Genomic DNA, 18,581 nt, shown 5'->3' with positions numbered 1-18,581 from the left:
TTATATAAAGCAAACCAGACGGCATAATTATAATGATTCTTTTTACGGATAGCCAGGGGCATGCTCCAACAGCCAGACATAATTTACAAAGCATGTGTTAAGTGAGTCCGCCAGATCAGAGGCAGTAGGGATGACCTGGGATGTTATCACGATAAGTGTGTAAATTAGACCATTTTCCTGTCCTGCTAAGCATCCAAAATGTAACGAGTACTTTTGGGTGTCAGGGAAAATGTATGCAGCAAAAAGTACATCATTTTTTTTTAGGGATGTGGTGAAGTAAAAGTAAACGTTATCAAAAATACAAATAGTAAAGTCAAGTACAGATACCCCCCCAAAAACAATTTTATTTGTCACATGCGCCGAAAACATTGGATGGCCTATATAAGTAGTACTTTCAAGTATTTTTTACTCAAGTACTTTACACGACTGGTTGATTGACAGGTGTAGGACTGTAGAACAAACTCTCCTCTAGTGTTAATACTCACAAAGGTTTTATAGTTAGGCTATGTAGCCTATAGTTTATCGTTACACTTATACATGTTTACTTTACTTTTATGCTCTATAAATTGACTCCTAATAATTTACTCCAGCAACTTGAGGCAAGTTTGCCACCGGCGGGCTGCAGTAGGGAAGTAAAGTGGAAGTCGAATCCATCACTTCTATTGCTTGCCTGTCCCAAAGCAACATTTGAAAACGAGGTGGATAAGGCTAACTATGAGTAGTTACATGAGGAGCAACAAATTAATATCTGCCTCAAATCGAGCCAAGAAACAACCTCCAAACTCACTTGAGTTTGGGAAAACATACAGTAAGGGCACGAAAATAAATAGAAGGGGTCTGCATCAAAAACAAATAGCCTAAGTAAAGTCCATTAGCAGATGCACAGATTTACTAACGATACATATCCATTTTATAATGTAGACTAGACACTATGGGTTAGTCATTAGTGAATGGGTAGTTTTCATTTTGTAGTAGGGAAGTAGAAGAGCCCAAATGTAACAGAATGAGAGGAGAGAGAGACAATTAAACAGCCGTCTACCCACAGCATTAACATGGCATCATCTAGTATAAACAACTTATTTTGCCATGTGTCATTTCTAACGAAACCCCAAAAACACACAAAAATGCCTTCCACAATACAGGTGTTACAAATGAGATGCCAAGATGGAAAAACAAAAAGACATGATCGTACTCGGCCCGCACCCTGCCACACAAAAATCCAAGAGGTGGGTGACTCCTGTTTGAGTCATGGCTGAGGTACATCATCGATGACTAGGAATGGACCTGGCTGAGCTCAATCACTTCCTTTTACTTACACTTTAGTCATCTAGCAGAAACTCTTATCCAGAGCGATTTACAGGAGCAATTAGGGTTAAGCGCCTTGCTCAAGGGCACATACAGATTGTTTTTCACCTAGTCTGCTCAGGGATTCAAACCCAACAGGCCCAACAGTCTTAACCGCTAGGCTTTCTGTCACCCTTAAACCCTCTCTTCATAGCAGAAGCCCCACATGACTTGAACCCCCCCAAACATTGTCACAGGAATCTCAAGAGCTAAATTGCATAATCCAGCATAAGCATGGCTTCGTCTCTAGTGGAAGTCGGTGAAGCTTCAAAGAGGGGGACCTATTACGGCTTTATGAAACAACGTGGTGAGGTAGAGAGAGGACCATGTTTATAACAATCCCCCCCACCACACACACAGACCCTCCTCCTCCCCATTCTGTGAACAAGGGCTTTTTCTACAGCTGGGTAACAAAGCATGACCCAATCATCCTGAAGCCTGACTCAAAGCTGGAACCTCCTCTCTGAGGACTTTATAAGATTCTGCCTGGTGATGAGGAGACTGCTAGGCATGTGTGGGGGATTATACACAAACACACAACCAGCTTTGATTATTCTAATTATGACTAAAGCCCTGAGTAGATTATGAGCACAGTGATGTGTGCAATGTGATGAGTTCACATGCAATACGGGACTTTAGAGTTAAGCACACCAGACAAAGGCATATATCTGGGCCAAACTGGTATTCTTGTCTTTCAACTGATTACGCAGTTATACTAATTAATTTCAAAAATCCAAACACTGAATTTATTTATGAGCCACTGCATGCTAACTGTCCTGACTGCAGATGAGTTTGCCCCCATCGACACAAATAAAAAGCGCTGACTAAGGACTTTTGGGCTTACTGTTGCAGCATGTGAATTACAATTCTGGTGAAAAGAAGTGGTGGGCCCATCCAGACATGAGGCAATGGAGAGAGAGAGAGCTAGCAACAGGCCTGCTCCTGTCCTGTTCTGACAGTTGGCTAAATGTCTCAAGGCAGGTAACAAGGTTTTAGATGACTAGGAGTGGAATGTTCTGTCTGAACTATCAAACAAGCAAGGAAGACGTGCCAGTCGTCGAATCTAGACTCACTGAGTATACCAAAAGGTAGAACATAAACAGGCTGCATTCCCAAAGATGACATGTTCCTGGGTTTCTCCACCGCTTCATATAAGCTGTTAGTTTGTAAACATCCCATCTGCTTTGCAGGCCTGGAGCACCAGGCAGAACCCTCTAAATTAAAAATCACGTGCCAGGAGACCCACAGCATGGTTAAGATACAGGGAGCTGGTTAGTTCTGGCAGTCACAGAGAGCAAGTAGAAAACTATCCTAAATATTTTGAAGGCACAAGCAACCCTCATCTGTAGCTGGTTTATACCATAGGAATGTATGCACTTTGTAGAAAGGCTTGGTGGTGTAAACAAAGTTAATGTACCATAGTCTTTTTTAGACAAATATAAGAATGTAGAGACAAGATGCACAAAAAAAATGGCAGAAAAAGATTTCATTTCTACTTTATAGAAATCTCAGGGACCCATATGTGAACATTTACCTGCTTTCCATTTTGCTCATAAAAAGGTAAACACAGGCCTGTATTGACCCGGAGGGAAAATACATTATTTACATCTAACTCTGGTAAGTGTCTCTTTTGAGGCACATTATAGCCTATATTTCAAGGGACAACTCAGACTCCACTGTGCTGATGTTGGTTGTTTTTTTATACTCAGCCACAGATTTCCATAGCGAAATCACTTGAGTTCACAAATTGACTGTCTCTCCTCGGACACATATCTGCATAATTCATGTGGATTTTATATTTTTACATGTTTCCTTATGCGTTACTGAACTTTGGGATTTATCATCATGTTTTTAGAATATAATATTAATATGGTGTATTTATTTTCAAGTAATATTGTACAGAAACAATATGAAATCAAAGCATTTCCACATAGGCCAATAGCCCAGTCTTTGCTGTAACCTATAAAAACGTGTTCTAGGCCTATTCCGTTTCCAGTTGTCGGGATGTGTAAACCCATATGTTTATCTGGCTCTTCGCCCTAGCCCTAAACAAAAGTTAATCAAACCCTCCATTGGTTTAGATAATTAGGATTTGATAAGTCTAACATTTTATGGAGGCAGACGCATGAATAAAACAATATTTCGTTGGAGAGAGTAGCCGCTGAAGTGTCCCTTGGTCGAAAATAACCCTCAGTGTTGGCTATTTTGCAGTGATCGCATTGGAAATGCGAGACGGATATTGATAATCTCAACTGGAAAGCTATTGTGTAGCAGAGGAGCTACCCTGAGACACATTTTCCCAGCACTAATATGATTTGGTCAAATTTAAGGCATCCGGATCTATTTTAATACTTATAAACTTGCGTTCGATGCTTGGTTAACATTGCAACAACAAAAAAATGTCCATACTAGATTGGATACGAGTCCTTTGTCTTGTCCAACTAGCAAATAAACAAAAGATATAGGATTTGGATCAAAGCGGCTTATGTTGGTATAATTATAATAAGATAACCGCCTTTGTCTAACACAAACTACCCTTTATCTATCAAAAAAACACAATCGAGTTGTAAAATAATAAAAATGTAAAACTGACTAATGGAGATCCATTTTATTCGCGTGTGTTAGATCCCCTCAAGCGGCCAGTCCGGCGCACGGAAAGCGTAGCCTTCCATACTGTAGCCCTAGACGACGGAAAAAAGTGCTAAATGTTGCCAACACATAGCTGGGTCGGCTCAATCGACTCAAAGTAATGTGAAGCGAGTCAGTGCTATATTGAGGCTATGGAAATTATACTTTGTCTCAGTTCGTGTGGTTAAAACCACAGTCACATTTTAACAAACGGCTACAATAAAGGCTCCTCAACTGACAGCCCTTTAATTTATTAACAGCTAAACTGATGCAGACCAACGTATCCTGCTTTCTACTGAAACAGAGTAGCCTAGCCAGACATCTGAATTTGCTAATCGAATGTAGATCATTCTGCTCACTTAATTTGAACCGAACCAAATTAATATTGGCGTATGCTAAAATTGCATCAACATAGACCAGGTTTTCAATACTTTTGTTTGTATGGAAAAACTTATAATTCCTAGAAGCCATCCGACCCTTCCTTGACCGAGTTAGCTGGTACAGATTCATGTGAAAAGCTGTTCAAGAGGAGGGACAAGGGCAAAGTGCTGCTTTTGTTCCACTTACCGACTTGTAAGACATTTTCCACACAACCAGTCTCCAAAAGCCGTATGCCTCGGCGGAAAGGCAGTCCATCTCCGGTGCCCGCTGCCCCGGCGGCGGCCGTCGTATTGGTAACCCCTCCAGGGACAGACCCGGATCCAGCGGGAGCTACTGTGCCCACCGCAGGACCCTCTTCGCCTGCGACGCGGCACTGAAACGACGAATACATACATATTTCCCTTTCATTCCTCGGAAAGGACCAGTAGACTATACGGCGCTGTACGGGCTCTGGGATCCGCTCGAAGCGCTCCTCCACCCTCTCAAAGGCCCATTTCTCCGCTACAGCCTTCGCGGCACAGTCCAACAGAGATTCCGGGCAGCGAAACCGAGAGTTCGGAAAACCCGGACCAGGCCCCGGACCAGGCCCTCGGGGAGCCGGGCGCAAGCACGGTCGCTTGCTGGCCGGGGGTAAAGATAGATGAAGTGGCGGCTGAGGCGGTAGCTCTCCACGTCCCTCCGCCATGACGTCCAGATAAACACTGAGAACAGACGACCAGCTTCAGAATTGCACAAATGAGACACTGCACAACCGGAGAGGAGGGAGTGGGGTTGAGGGTGTGTATACGTCACCACCAATAACAAACACTCCCCAATCGCGATACTGCACTGACAACGCGCCACCGCTACTGGCCTCTTAGTGTGCGTGTGTGCGTGCGTGCGTGTGTGTGTGTGTGTGTGTGTGTGTGCAGTGCCGCCTCTAGCCTTCTGGGGGCCCTAGGCGAGATTCTATCATTTATTCCATGGTGAGAAAGTTTTGAAGCTAATTTCCTGCAATTCTACACATTTTGCCATGATTTATGCCATGTTCATATGATATCTGTTTGAGAGTGACTACAAAAGCAATGGGGGCCCCCTGGAGGTTTAGGGCCCCTGAGCACATGTGGTTGGTAATTTGGTAATGAATAGGCCTACTACAAGATTTAGATAGCTGGCTAGACTACCTAACCTAGCAATTTAAAATAATTAGCTGACATTTGCTAATTGGGTGACTAGCATAACAACTGGACAACTGCTGATGCACTAGCAAATTCCGAACTTGCACCCTGTGTATTTATACTTTTCTAACTCTCAACAGTAAACTGACACTCTGACTGAGTTCATAAACCGGACGCAGCGCGTAGTCTGCCTGTTGGTTTGGTTGGTGTATAGGAAGAGGCGGCTCTGTGTGTGTAGTCTGCAACAAGACAGACACATCATGCTCACCTCAACTTCAACCGTAGCCTATATATTCAAATTATGAATGACAACCAAAATAACCACATTAGTGTCCAATAAATCATAAAGAATGTTTTGAAATAAACATGACATTATGGAAATAAAATGAACACATCCAAGTAGTGAAAACTTCCCTCCAGTAAATCCCTGCCTCTGCTGTATAGACCTATTTTACTAATAAGTATCTTTCTTTAAGATGTATTACAAGCACTGACTTGCAAATCAAATTTACACCATTTACTTCTAGAATAAATGTCAATGTTTCCAATGCAGCAAATACATATCCTCAGAGTACTCACTGGGTGTCAGATCTGGTGAATTGACAGGTGAATTGACAGGCCATATGCCAGGACTGAGAAGAGGACATATATTCAAACATTTAAATTCATTATATAATATCAATAATAATATTCACCAAGATACAGTGCATTTGAAAAGTGTTCAGACCCCTTCACTGTTTCCACATTTAGTTACGTTGCAGCTTTATTCTAAAATTTATTCAATCGTTTTTCCCCCTTCATCAATCTACACACAATACCCCATAATTACAAAGCAAAAACAGGATATAACAACAACAAAAAATGAAATATAACATTTACATAAGTATTCACAGACCCTTTACTCAGTACTTTGTTGAAGCACCTTTGGCAACGATTACAGCCTCAAGTCTTCTTGGGTATGACTCTACAAGCTTGGCACAAATGTATTTGGGGAGTTATTTTTACTTCTCTCCAGAGATGTTCGATCGGGTTCAAGTCCGAGCTCTGGCTGGAGGGCTGGAGCTCTGGCTGGACTACTCAAGGACAATCAGAGACTTGTCCTAAAGCCACTCCTGTATTGTCTTGGCTGTGTATTTAGGGTCGTTGTCCTGTTGGAAGATGAACCTTCGCCCTAGTCTGAGGTCCTGAGTGCTTTGGAGCAGGTTTTCATCAAGGATCTCTCTGTACTTTGCTCCGTTCATCTTTCCCTTGACACCTGACTAGTCTCCCAGTCCCTGCCGCTGAAAAACATCACCACAGCATGATGCTACCACCACCATGCATCACTGTAGGGATGGTGCCAGGTTTCCTCCAGACGTGACGCTTGGCATTCAGGCCAAAGAGTTCAATCTTGGTTTCATCATACCAGAGAGTCCTTTAGGTGCCTTCTGGCAAACTCCCAAGCGGGCTATCATGTGCCTTTTACTGAGGAGTGGCTTCCGAAGGGCCACTCTACCATAAAGGCCTGATTGATGGAGTGCTGCAGAGATGGTTGTCCTTCTGGAAGGTTCCCCCTTTATCTCCACAGAGGAACTCTGGAGCTCTGTCAGAGTGACCATCAGGTTGTTGGTCACATCTCTGACCAATGCCCGATTGCTCAGTTTGGCCAGGCAGCCAGCTCTAGGAAGAGTCTTGGTGGTTCCAAACCTTTTCCATTTAAGACAGATGCCACTGTGTTCTTGGGGACCTTCAATGCTACATAATTCTTTTGGTACCCTTCCCCAGATCTGTTCCTCGACACAATCCTGTGTCGGCGGTCTACAAACAATTCCTTTGACCTTATGGCTTGGTTTTTGCTCTGACATGCACTGTCAACTCTGGGGCCTTATATAGAATTTGTGGAGTGGTTGAAAAACAAGTTTTAATGACTCCAACCTAAGTGTATTGAATTTACCACAGGTGGACTCAAATCAAGTTGTAGAAACATCACAAGGATGATCAATGGAAACAGAATGCAATTGAGCTCAATTTAGAGTCTCATATCAAAGGGTCTGAATACTTATGTAAATAAGATAAACATTTCTAAAACCCTGTTTTCGCTTTGTCATTATGGGGTATTGTGTCTAGATTGATTAGTGAAAACAAATATTGAATACACGTTACAGCCTTTAGAATAAGGCTGTAACGTAACAAAATGTGGGAAAAAAGTGAAGGGGTCTGAATACCTTCTGAATGCACCGTATGTAAAATACTCATATTGTATATACAACTGGCACATTATAGTCAATACCGTATGTGGCGTGAGTAACTACCAATGTAAAAAATAACCTACATTATGTAGTCTAAAACCTCTTTAGCAGACTAATACACGGATCATTTAGGACGACCTCTTGTGCACTCTTTTCTTCGAAAATGTAATGGGTGGGTGTTGGTGGCAGGGAAGTCAGGCATAGGAGAATCGAACTTGGTATAAACGGAGTTGTTTAATCAGTGCTTCACAAAACTCCAAAACCAAAATGACAAAATAATAAAAAGTGGGTACAAAACCTGTCGCGCACTAATACATAAACATTCAATCAAACAATCTCCGACAAGGACATGAGGGGAAACAGAGGGTTAAATACACAACATGTAATTGATGGGATTGGGACCCAGGTGTGAAGGAAGACAAGACAAAACCAATGGAAAATGAAAAATGGATCAGTGATGGCTAGAAGGTCGGTGACGTCGACCGCCGAACACCGCCCGAACAAGCAGAGGGACCGACTTCGGCTGAAGTCGTGACAGAAAACTGAAAACACTGGTAAAAATAAGCATGGTACATAATCAGAAAGCCCTGAATAAGTATACATATTATCTCCAATAATGAAGTTTAAATCAGCAAGTGTCTCTGATCAATCATGCAGTCCTCATTTAGAGACAGTGATAAACATTATCAATGCTCGATTAAACCCAGACTGAGTGACTGAGTGGTATTTGCTCCAATTAACATTGTTATGAATAATTCATACAATGGGAATTCACAAACTGTACACACAAAATGAGGCTGTGTGTGTTTGGGAGATTCATAACATTGCCTTGGCTTGTCACAATGATATACTTTTTTAATTTTTAATTTAAATCGTCATTTTAGTCACCCAGGACTAAATAGGTGAATAGGGAATAGGGAATCATGGATTTACAGTTGTTTTACTTTTAATCAAACACCTTTTTAGTCAGTCTGTGTACATGAAAAATAAATATGTTCATATATATTTGAAGTCACTCTAATACTATTCTGGATTTTCACCCATTGAATTTTTCAGCCAGCCTTTCCCATAAATATTTGACATGAAACTGTGAAAGTCGAGGTATTATTCTTCATCAGTGATGAAGAGCATAGATGTCCTTGGGATCCTTTCCAGACCTTAAAAATATATAAATGCATCTCAAGGGTGAGAGGGATCAGAATCAGACAGGCCTCTTCGTGAAGAGAGAGGTACGACTTTTACAAAAAAATTAAAATAAAAGGAGATTGGCATGAGGATGATTAGCAACTCAATGTCTGTGGTCAGGCGATAACAGCTCCTCTCCTCCCTACATGCCACTCCATGACTATTTGTGATGAAATATAATAAAGTTTCTGAAAGTTTTTCACTAGCTGACAATGTCTAACACACACACCAAAGGCAGAATATGCAATTGTGTATGTGTGTTTTGAGGCCCTGGCCCCTCACCTTATTCCCCTACAGGGACAGGGACACTTCTGGAGGCTGCTGTCCCTTCTCTCTCTTTTCTCTCTCCCTTTTCTCTCACTTCTCTTTTCTTTGAGGAGGTCATGTCTCTTTGAGGCTCCTGGCCAAGGAGCTGTTTTGTCAGTCAGTGGAGATGAGATTGCCTGGCCTCATTGTGCTTCGAAGCTCACAGGGATCTATAAAGCCTCTTTCTATCTTAAAGACGGCCAGTTCTGGAGTCCAGCTGAGAGCTGTGTGAAGGGTGTGAAAAGGGAATCCGAAAGGTTCTTCCATCATGGGTGGCCCCCAGCAGTCCGCCCATGCTCCTTGTGGGCAAACACCCACAGATACTACGTATGAGCCATCCTTGTATAAGGAAGATAATGTTTTAGCACAGGCTGGACGGTGATAGTTAATGAGGGAGATCAGACATTTTGTGGCGTTTGAATGGGGCAAACGATGACAGCTCTTTCCACGGCAATGATAAGAGATGACAGTGATACAGGAGGAGGTTTTGGGTAAACACAGTGTATGTTTGTTGGTGTGTTCTTAGACAGAGCAACCAGCAGGTATGAGAGTAAGTAATGACAGGACTCCCAGCATGCCTGCTACGGTCCAGTCGAGTGCATAGAGGGAAAGATAACAGGATGACAGCCCACCACAGAGACAGGACACCATCTAATGCTCTGCTTGTGTTTGTGTTTGTGTGTGTTTGTGTGTGTGTGTGTGTGTGTGTGTGCCCGCTTGCACAGCTCTTCCATAATCCTCCCTTCATATTTGTTCTGTCAGGACACTATTCCTTGCAGTGTTCGATTGTGATATTGATACAATTGAATGACCAAAAAAATTATATTTTTTGTCCATGTATTCCATTTCTACCTAAACATTGTTAGAACAAGTACTTGGAACCACCTCAGCCTCTATCGCCCTCCACCACATCCCTGCTCTCTTTGTATACGTCTGTGTCCCCTGTCTCGAAGAATCCCCTTTTGGCGCATAATTACATCGAACAATGGCCCAAACCCAATGGTGGATGCAACCAGTTACCAAGGCAACGATTATGATAAATTAAGGGGAGACAAGACAGGTAATTGGAAAAAGATTGATAGGGGACAAGGGAGTGGAAAAAGCCTATCAAAGGATATCTCAGAGGGAATTACAATTGCATAATGACAAGGCTTCTCTTCTTCCAAGCTGATAGGCCCTCGTTCGTCTGCCACAAGATAAAGGCCAGAACTGCTCTCTTTGTCATTCTCCTGCTATATTGACATCCACAAATATAGGCTTAGTGTTGTTTGATGACTTAATGGCAAACAAGGAATATTCAAATCAGGGTTTGAGGTATAAGTGATCTCTCAGGCAGGTGAATGTGCTATTATGGTGTGGTTAGTGTGTAATGCACTAACCAAAGCATTGTGTTGCATTCTACAGACGTATCTACAATACATGACATCTGTAATGATGTATAGTCTTATTCAATCCCCTTTTTTCTAATTCCATTCTTTTTTTCTGACCACCATTTCCTCTTCTCGCAAGAGAGAGAGAGAGAGAGAGAGAGAGAGAGAGAGAGAGAGAGAGAGAGAGAGAGAGAATGAGAGAATGAGAAAGAGAGAGAAATGCAGATATAGTTTCCTCCCCCTCTGCAGTTTCGGTTTAGACTTGGCCTGTACACAACATAGACTGGGGTGTTGTTCACTCTCTTCTCTCTGACTCTCACCCTAAGAATGCACTTTATGTGGCTTGGGAGGTGTCAGCAGAAGTCCCTATCAATTTACCTGTCTCTCAGTGTATATAGCTGCATGTGCGTAGCTCGGATATAGACTTGGAGAGAGATATGGAAAGACACATCAGAGAATTCCCCTGGGACGTTGGGGTGGAGGACGGTGGTGAAAGCCCTTCGTCTTCTGCTCGGTGACATCAGCAGTTTGTGGGCAGGTTGGGGCTTTGCACAGCGGCGGTTGGCGTACAGCAAACAATGGCTGTGTTGATAGAGGACCCAACACTACCTGTAGGGCCTAATTTCTATCACAAAGGCAGCAGAGAGAGGCCCTCCTCAACCCCATCCTCAGGGCCAGAGCTGTCAGCAACCTATCAGGAAGGCCCAGACAGCCATCAATACGACCATGTGAGTCAGAGTGGACACCGAGGAGCACAACACTACTCACCCGGTGTGAATAGGGAATTACCCACGCAACCTTTTGTTTCACAATGACTCGACTAGAAGAGAACGTACGTAGCTGTGGAATGGGCTAGTGTTGCCATAAAATACCTTTGTCTCTAGGAAGGAACATCTTTTTTTGCCCTCTAATTAGGTGATTGCGTATTGGCACAACACAGCTCCATAAAAGGCACAAGACATGGAGGTGATTTTTACAACAGATAGCTCTTCTCAAGTGTGCCTCGCTCACCTTGGAGGACTTCCTCCCTTTGCCGCCTGATCCCCCAAGCCCCCCCAACTAGCCACACTTCCCCAGTCCTGGTTGGGTGATGAGAAGTTAATTAGTGGAAGTAGAAAATAGGCTACCCCCTCCTCCATGTGAGTGTGCCCATCATGTCCCCCCTAACACCAAAGGTGGTAGAAGCTCTTAGCAGCCCTTCAAGACTCTGTCCCCCTGTTCTGCACCCGTACTACTGAAAGCAATGGCTCTGACCACTTCACTGCAGTGGCTCTGTCCTCTGTCCACTTTTTACTCTGTATTGTACTCCTCCTCTCTCCTAATCCCCACCCCTCAGTCTCTTCTCTCCCTCTCTTTTCTTTCTCCTCTTTTCTTGAGGCCCTTCTCTATTGTTGTGGCCCAGAGGGTATTTCCAGCAGGAGGAGGAGAATGGACGTTCCAGCAGGAGGAGGAGAATGGATGTTGGTCTCTGGAGAGGGCTAAACACAAACACAGGGAGTGACCGGCCACTGATCTGGCTTGAGTGATGGGTGTTATCTAAAGGACACTGGCTTTTATTTTGGGATTCCAGTCAGATGACCGAGAGGCTCTATGGTTACGGCTGCAGAATGCTCAGCAGCAATTTAAGTAAAAGGGGGAAATGTGTCCAAATTGAGACCATTTACTTGAATTCTTTCTCCAGTAATATCTTTCCCTGCAATCCATCTGTTATGAGATGCTCTCAATGTGTCTCTCTGTTCTCTCTCCCTCTGCTATGAACTGAAGAAGCAGGAAATGACCAGTCCCTCCTCTGTTCTTGTCTAAAATGCAGCATTCCACCTCGCCTCAGCTTAATTGGATGAAAATGGCATGTGTTGAAATGGCTGTTGCCTGTCTCAGGCCTATGGTGTCTGATTGGTGGGATATCTCTAATGGTGTTAGGGGGTGATTTCATACCCAGCAGGTCTCCGGACTCCATCAGCTTCCATGCTGGCAAAGTGGCCTATGTGAATAGTACGGTTGTGGGGAGGGGGAGACCCCCTTTATGGTGATAGGCAAGATGGGTGTATTTGATCAAGGCTGATGCCCAGGTCCTCATTTGCATGTCCAAACAAGATTAAATATATTGAAATCAACTGAAATAAATACCATCCTTTAAAGTAGACAAATAGAAGAGATTAGCAATGTAGATAAGGCATTATCTTGGAGAACACTGCAATTTAGACTTGTTTTCCCCCCATATTTGGCAGTGCAATGACAGAGGAATAATATCATGTGTGGCATTTCTGTTTGAAAATTATATTTTACCCTTCACCCTCCCATAGCTACTGTGTACTGACATTTCCTCACAATTTGACATGATTGCAACCAGCTTGATTTTATTGCACATTTTAGTATAATGGTCAGTGTTGCTTCAGTGGAACAAATTGTGTGGAAATTTGAGTTCTGAACTGATCCTGATGTACTTGCTCCAGTGTTTGTCCCTCAGTAATAGTCATTGATATGTGTAGACATTACACAAGCAGACTACAGCCGACCAAGGCCCTGCCCACTGTTACCATGTGATTACTAATACACAGGTCATGTTCCATGCCGACTACATTCCAGACGTGGCAGGCATCTGCAACGTACTCAACCTGGAACATGGCCACAAGCAACGAGTGGGGCCTTGCCATTTCTTTAGTTAGCTTTCTGAGGCCCTTGGTTAATCCTGATGGAGGTGAAGATATGGGTGGCGTGACTGGTATGGGTCCACGCACTGGTTAGGGATAGGAAGGACAAGGAGGGTTGGGTTTAAGAGCGCCCCCAAGAGGAGAATGTTTGCTGCTGGGAGGCGATTCCCGAAATATGCCTGTTTGACTTGTTCCTATCCACAGCATGACACATCTGTTTGGTATAGGCTATGCTTTCTATAGTGTTCTATTCTGAAGCTCTCTTTTTTCTTTTTTTTTTTACAGCATCTGAAAGCAAAAGGCTATTCTTTATCAGATGATTTGGCAACATTTAAAATGTGTGCCATAAATAGGCCAACAGGATTGTGTGTCCTTTTGCTTTTGAAGTTAATAGCCCTATTTAAGCTCCAGAGTCATTAACATTGAGCATTAACAGACATTTATGTTGGTACGAAGTCTCAAACTGTTTCGAAGGTACACATTTCATGATCTAGTCTGTTTTTTTTTGCTCTGTTTAATTGAAGACAATAAAATTAGAAAATAACTTAGAAATCCCCAACAGGTAGTGGCAAAGTTCTGTTGGGCAAAACAAGTTTAATTGAAGACAATAAAATTTGAAAATAACTTAGAAATCCCCAACAGGTAGTGGCAAAGTTCTGTTGGGCAAAACAATTTGGTTTTTGTTACCATCCTGATGCGGCATTGAAGGTAACCCTCAGTTAACCGTCAAAAGGGTCCCAGAGATAATGGTAAAGAAATTGTTAAGTGAAAAATATACTGTACAGGCCTATGATGCAAACAATGCTACTTGAAATGATACATTTGCTCAGAAAGTTATTATACTGTTGATCTTCATTTCCCTTTTTCATGTATTTCAGTTGATCAACAAAAAAAAACATGACTTCAGAGTCTGTTTGTGACAGTCTATTCAAACTGTTGTTGACAAGCCTTATATTAACACAACTTTATTTTATGTTCTTGTCATACGGAAACGAAAATAGTTATTCACATAGTTGCCCTTTACATGGTCCTTTACGTGGTCCTTTACGTGGTCCTTCACATGGACCATTACATGTGAGAAGCAGTGTATTCAGAACCCTTGACTGTTTCTACATTTAGTTGTCTTACAGCCTGACTTACAGACAATACCCCATAATGTCAAAGTGGAATTATGTTTTTTCGAAATGTAAACAAATGACCCCACACGTGAGTTTACTCATCCAGAGCTAAGCTTTAGAAATGTTGCTAGTTATCCATAGGATATAGTGTATTTTTCATTTTAGGGAACTATCGCTTTAGCAAATGTATGAAAAACATAAATTAATATACAGTACCAGTCAAAAGTTTGGACACACCTACTCATTCCAGGGTTTGTCTTAATTTTTATTATTTTCTACATTGTAGAATAATAGTAAAGAAGTCACAATTTAAGAGAATGAACGAGATGTATTAATTTATTAAAAATATACATAAAAAAACACCTTATTTACATAAGTATTCAGACTCTTTGCTATTAGACTCGAAATTGAGCTCAGGTCCATCCAGTTTCTATTGATCATCCTTGAGATGTTTCTACAACTTGATTGGAGTCCACCTGTGGTAAATTCAATTGATTGGACATGGTTTGGAAAGGCACACACCTGTCTATATAAGTTCCCACAGTTGACAGTGCAAAATCCAAGCCATGAGGTTGAAGGAATTGTACGTAGAGCTCTGAGACAGGATTGTGTCGAGGCACAGATCATATTTTTGCAGCATTGAAGGTGTCCAAGAACACAGCGGCCTCCATCATTCTTAAATGGAAGAGGTTTGGAACCACCAAACTGAGCAATCGGGGGAGAAGGGCCTTAGTCAGCGAGGGGATCAAGAACCCGATGTTCACTCTGACAGAACTCCAGAGTTCCTCTGTGGAGATGGGAGAACCTTCCAGAAGGACAACCAACTCTGCAGCACTCCATCAATCAGGCCTTTATGGTAGAGTGGCCAGACGGAAGCCCCTCCTCAGTAAAAGGCACATGACAGCCCACTTGGAGTTTGCCAAAAGACACCTAAAGGATTCTCTGGTCTGACGAAACTAAGATTGAACTTTTTGGCCTGAATGCCAAGCGTCACCTCTGGAGGAAACCGGGCACCATCAATATGGTGAAGCATGGTGTTGGCAGCATCATGTTGTGGGGAGGTTTTTCAGCGGCAGGGACTGGGAGACTAGTCAGGATCGAGGAAAAGATGAACGGAGCAAAGTACAGAGAGATCCTTGATGAAAATCTGCTCCAAAGCACTCAGGACCTGACTGGGGCAAAGGTTCACCTTCCAACAGGACGACGACCCTAAATACACAGCCAAGACAACACAGGAGTGGCTTTGGGACACGTCTCTGAATGTCCTTGAGTGGTCCAGCCAGAGCTCGGACTTGAACCCGATCGAACATCTCTCAAGAGACCTGACAGAGCTTGAGATCTGCAGAGAAGAATGGGAGAAACTCCCCAAATACAGGTGTGCCACTTGTTGTATCATCATACCCAAGAAGACTTGAGGCTGGAATCGCTGAAAATGTGCTTCAACAAAGTACTGAGCAAAGGGTCTGAATACTTATGCAAATGAGATATCATTTTAAAAATCTTTAATAAATTAGCGAAAAATTCCAAACACCTGTTTTTGCTTTGTCATTATGGGGTAATGTGTATAGATTGATGAGAAAAACAACATTTTAATCCATTTTAGGAAAAGGCTGTAATGTAACAAAATGTGGAAAAAGTCAAGGGGTATGAATACTTTCCAAATGAACTGTAGTATTTCGAAATTTAGAATTTTGAGATTAGAAGTCTGAAACTTGGGTAGGACCAATATTTGGTGAGGTGTATGCTGTCTGACAAAATCACTATTTGAGTAGTTCTTCAAAATAAATAAAGCATACTTTCATGACTGCTAAATACCAACTATCAATCACGTAGATCATGTATTTTCAGGATGAGATACCTCGCGAAGCAACTGCTCCAGCCCTCTTGATCGCACATTCTTCTCTCTTCTCTGTCTCCAGACAAGCACGCACAATGGATTATGGTCATTGTAGTTATTAATTACCTCTTTTTATGTGCTAATTTGTAGAATATTGGCCTGTTCGAAACTACAACTCCCCACCACATCGTATAGTTCGGGTTTGATCTGATTTATCTACTGAGCTATAATAGAGTAACAGTGGAGGTGTCATAATACCCATAAAACCTAGCGGTCAAACAGGAAAATGATTCCACTCGTTTTTCCACCATTCACATTTCCCACAAGCTATTTTAGAAACACTTAAAATAAGGGCTGTGTTTCATGTAGGCTTACCCTGGCGTGACATTTTGATAACCATGTAAATCTCGGACAAGGTGACTTTTATCAATATATTTGGCTCTATCTATTCTCAGTTTCTAAAATGCTAATTAGCATGAAAGAAGACATCATGCAAAACTACAAATCCCTGCGATCTTGCACAAGACAGTTCACAGAATTGTACGTTAAAATAAATGTAGCCCGTTTGTTCATTACTACATTTAGCAAACATTAGATAGTTAATCCAGAGATTCTTACCTTTGCCTCGATTCAGCAGTCTCGTCCAGATCATCATGGTATTGTAGTTCTTTATGATAGCCACATTAGCATCTAATTAGCATTTAATTTTTGGTTGGTACATATAGGCAAATATGTTGATAAAAATCACCTTGTCCTAGAGATATTTGCCTGCACGAAACGCAGCCTTTATTTTAAGTGTTCCGAAAAATCCCTTATGGGAAAAACGAATGTGGTGGAAAAACAATTGGAACCATTTCCCTGTTTGACCGTTAGGGTTTATGGGTATTATGACTCATACTGTGGTACTATATAGAACTAAAGACAGCCTCCAAGATGGCCAACCATTGTTTTCAACATAATCTACTCACAGTTGCATACACTGCCGATTCGTGGGGGCTAATATTTTGCAAGTTCCGGTTTCAGGAGCCCATTTAGTAGGCTACATGTGGATATTTCTATAGATAAGTGTGCCAATGTGTGACATTGGAATCAACATTTCGAAATGATTTGAAACCAAATTAAATGGATTTTCATGCAGTTCCACATGTGTACTTAGTGAAATAAAAGTGAATATATGCAAATTGGCCCATAACACTCATATAACATAGCCCTAGGACTATACATCATTTAAGCAGGGCTCATCCAGATATTGGCAAATCAAATTCAAGGTATTTTCTGGCACTTAATTGTAATTTCCAAGGACCTCAAAGTTATACAATTGTATAATTTATATAATTGTACATAGAGGGCCCCCAAATAAACATGCAGAAATTGTAGGCCATTACCACATTAAGAATTAGATTGTTCTTTTTCAGCCTTGGCAATGCATGATATTCAAATTATTATTACATTCTAAAATAATGTGGACATTGCCTGACTAAATAGATTGGATGCATGTATGCCGATTTGTCTTTAGCTTATGTGGCCGACACGGGCACACATTAAATCCATGAATAAGTTTACGTTTTCATCACAAATTGAAGTATGGGGCGTTTCAGGCCACGAAGTGAACATAATTGTACACTCGCAAATTAGGGCCGAGGGGCTTACTTTGCGAAGTTCCCTTGTTTGGCTAATCGTTTGGACCGATGGCCAAGATGGTAATGGGGATTCCCCCAAGGGCATAAGGCGAGGGTAAGTGGGGGAGGGTATGTCTTTTATGAGTTTGAAACGCAGCCTATGACACAGCACACTGTGTGGTCTTAAACTTACTTTCCCCCATCCTGATGAGAACTTCTACAGTTTACCCTCCTGCTGAACTTTTCCTCCTGTGGACTGAATCCCTGTATGTCTGATGTTTAATTGTGCGGGCATCTAAACATTCAGTGCCTTGCGAAAGTATTTGGCCCCCTTGAACTTTGCGACCTTTTGCCACATTTCAGGCTTCAAACATAAAGATATAAAACTGTATTTTTTTGTGAAGAATCAACAACAAGTGGGACACAATCATGAAGTGGAACGACATTTATTGGATATTTCAAACTTTTTTAACAAATCAAAAACTGAAAAATTGGGCGTGCAAAATTATTCAGCCCCTTTACTTTCAGTGCAGCAAACTCTCTCCAGAAGTTCAGTGAGGATCTCTGAATGATCCAATGTTGACCTAAATGACTAATGATGATAAATACAATCCACCTGTGTGTAATCAAGTCTCCGTATAAATGCACCTGCACTGTGATAGTCTCAGAGGTCCGTTAAAAGCGCAGAGAGCATCATGAAGAACAAGGAACACACCAGGCAGGTCCGAGATACTGTTGTGAAGAAGTTTAAAGCCGG

The 18,581-nt window shown here is 42.0% G+C and overlaps 1 protein-coding gene across 5 annotated transcripts in view; it reads right to left on the bottom strand.

The window, feature by feature from the left end:
* Nucleotides 1-5,104, bottom strand: part of LOC109875308 (zinc finger SWIM domain-containing protein 5) — a 69,162-nt gene extending 64,058 nt beyond the window's left edge. For all 5 annotated transcript variants that reach the window (XM_031810154.1, XM_031810157.1, XM_031810156.1 and 2 more), the window contains exon 1: nt 4,540-5,104. In XM_031810154.1, coding sequence (XP_031666014.1) covers nt 4,540-5,038 — 499 coding nt within the window. In that variant the 5' untranslated portion in view covers nt 5,039-5,104. The remainder of the gene's footprint in view (nt 1-4,539) is intronic.
* Nucleotides 5,105-18,581: the final 13,477 nt, after the last annotated feature.

Source organism: Oncorhynchus kisutch, linkage group LG30 (genome assembly GCF_002021735.2).
Source record: "Oncorhynchus kisutch isolate 150728-3 linkage group LG30, Okis_V2, whole genome shotgun sequence".
Classification (NCBI taxonomy): Eukaryota; Metazoa; Chordata; class Actinopteri; order Salmoniformes; family Salmonidae; genus Oncorhynchus; species Oncorhynchus kisutch.
Note: the sequence above shows the minus strand (reverse complement) of the source record. Positions and strands in the feature narration are given on the sequence as shown.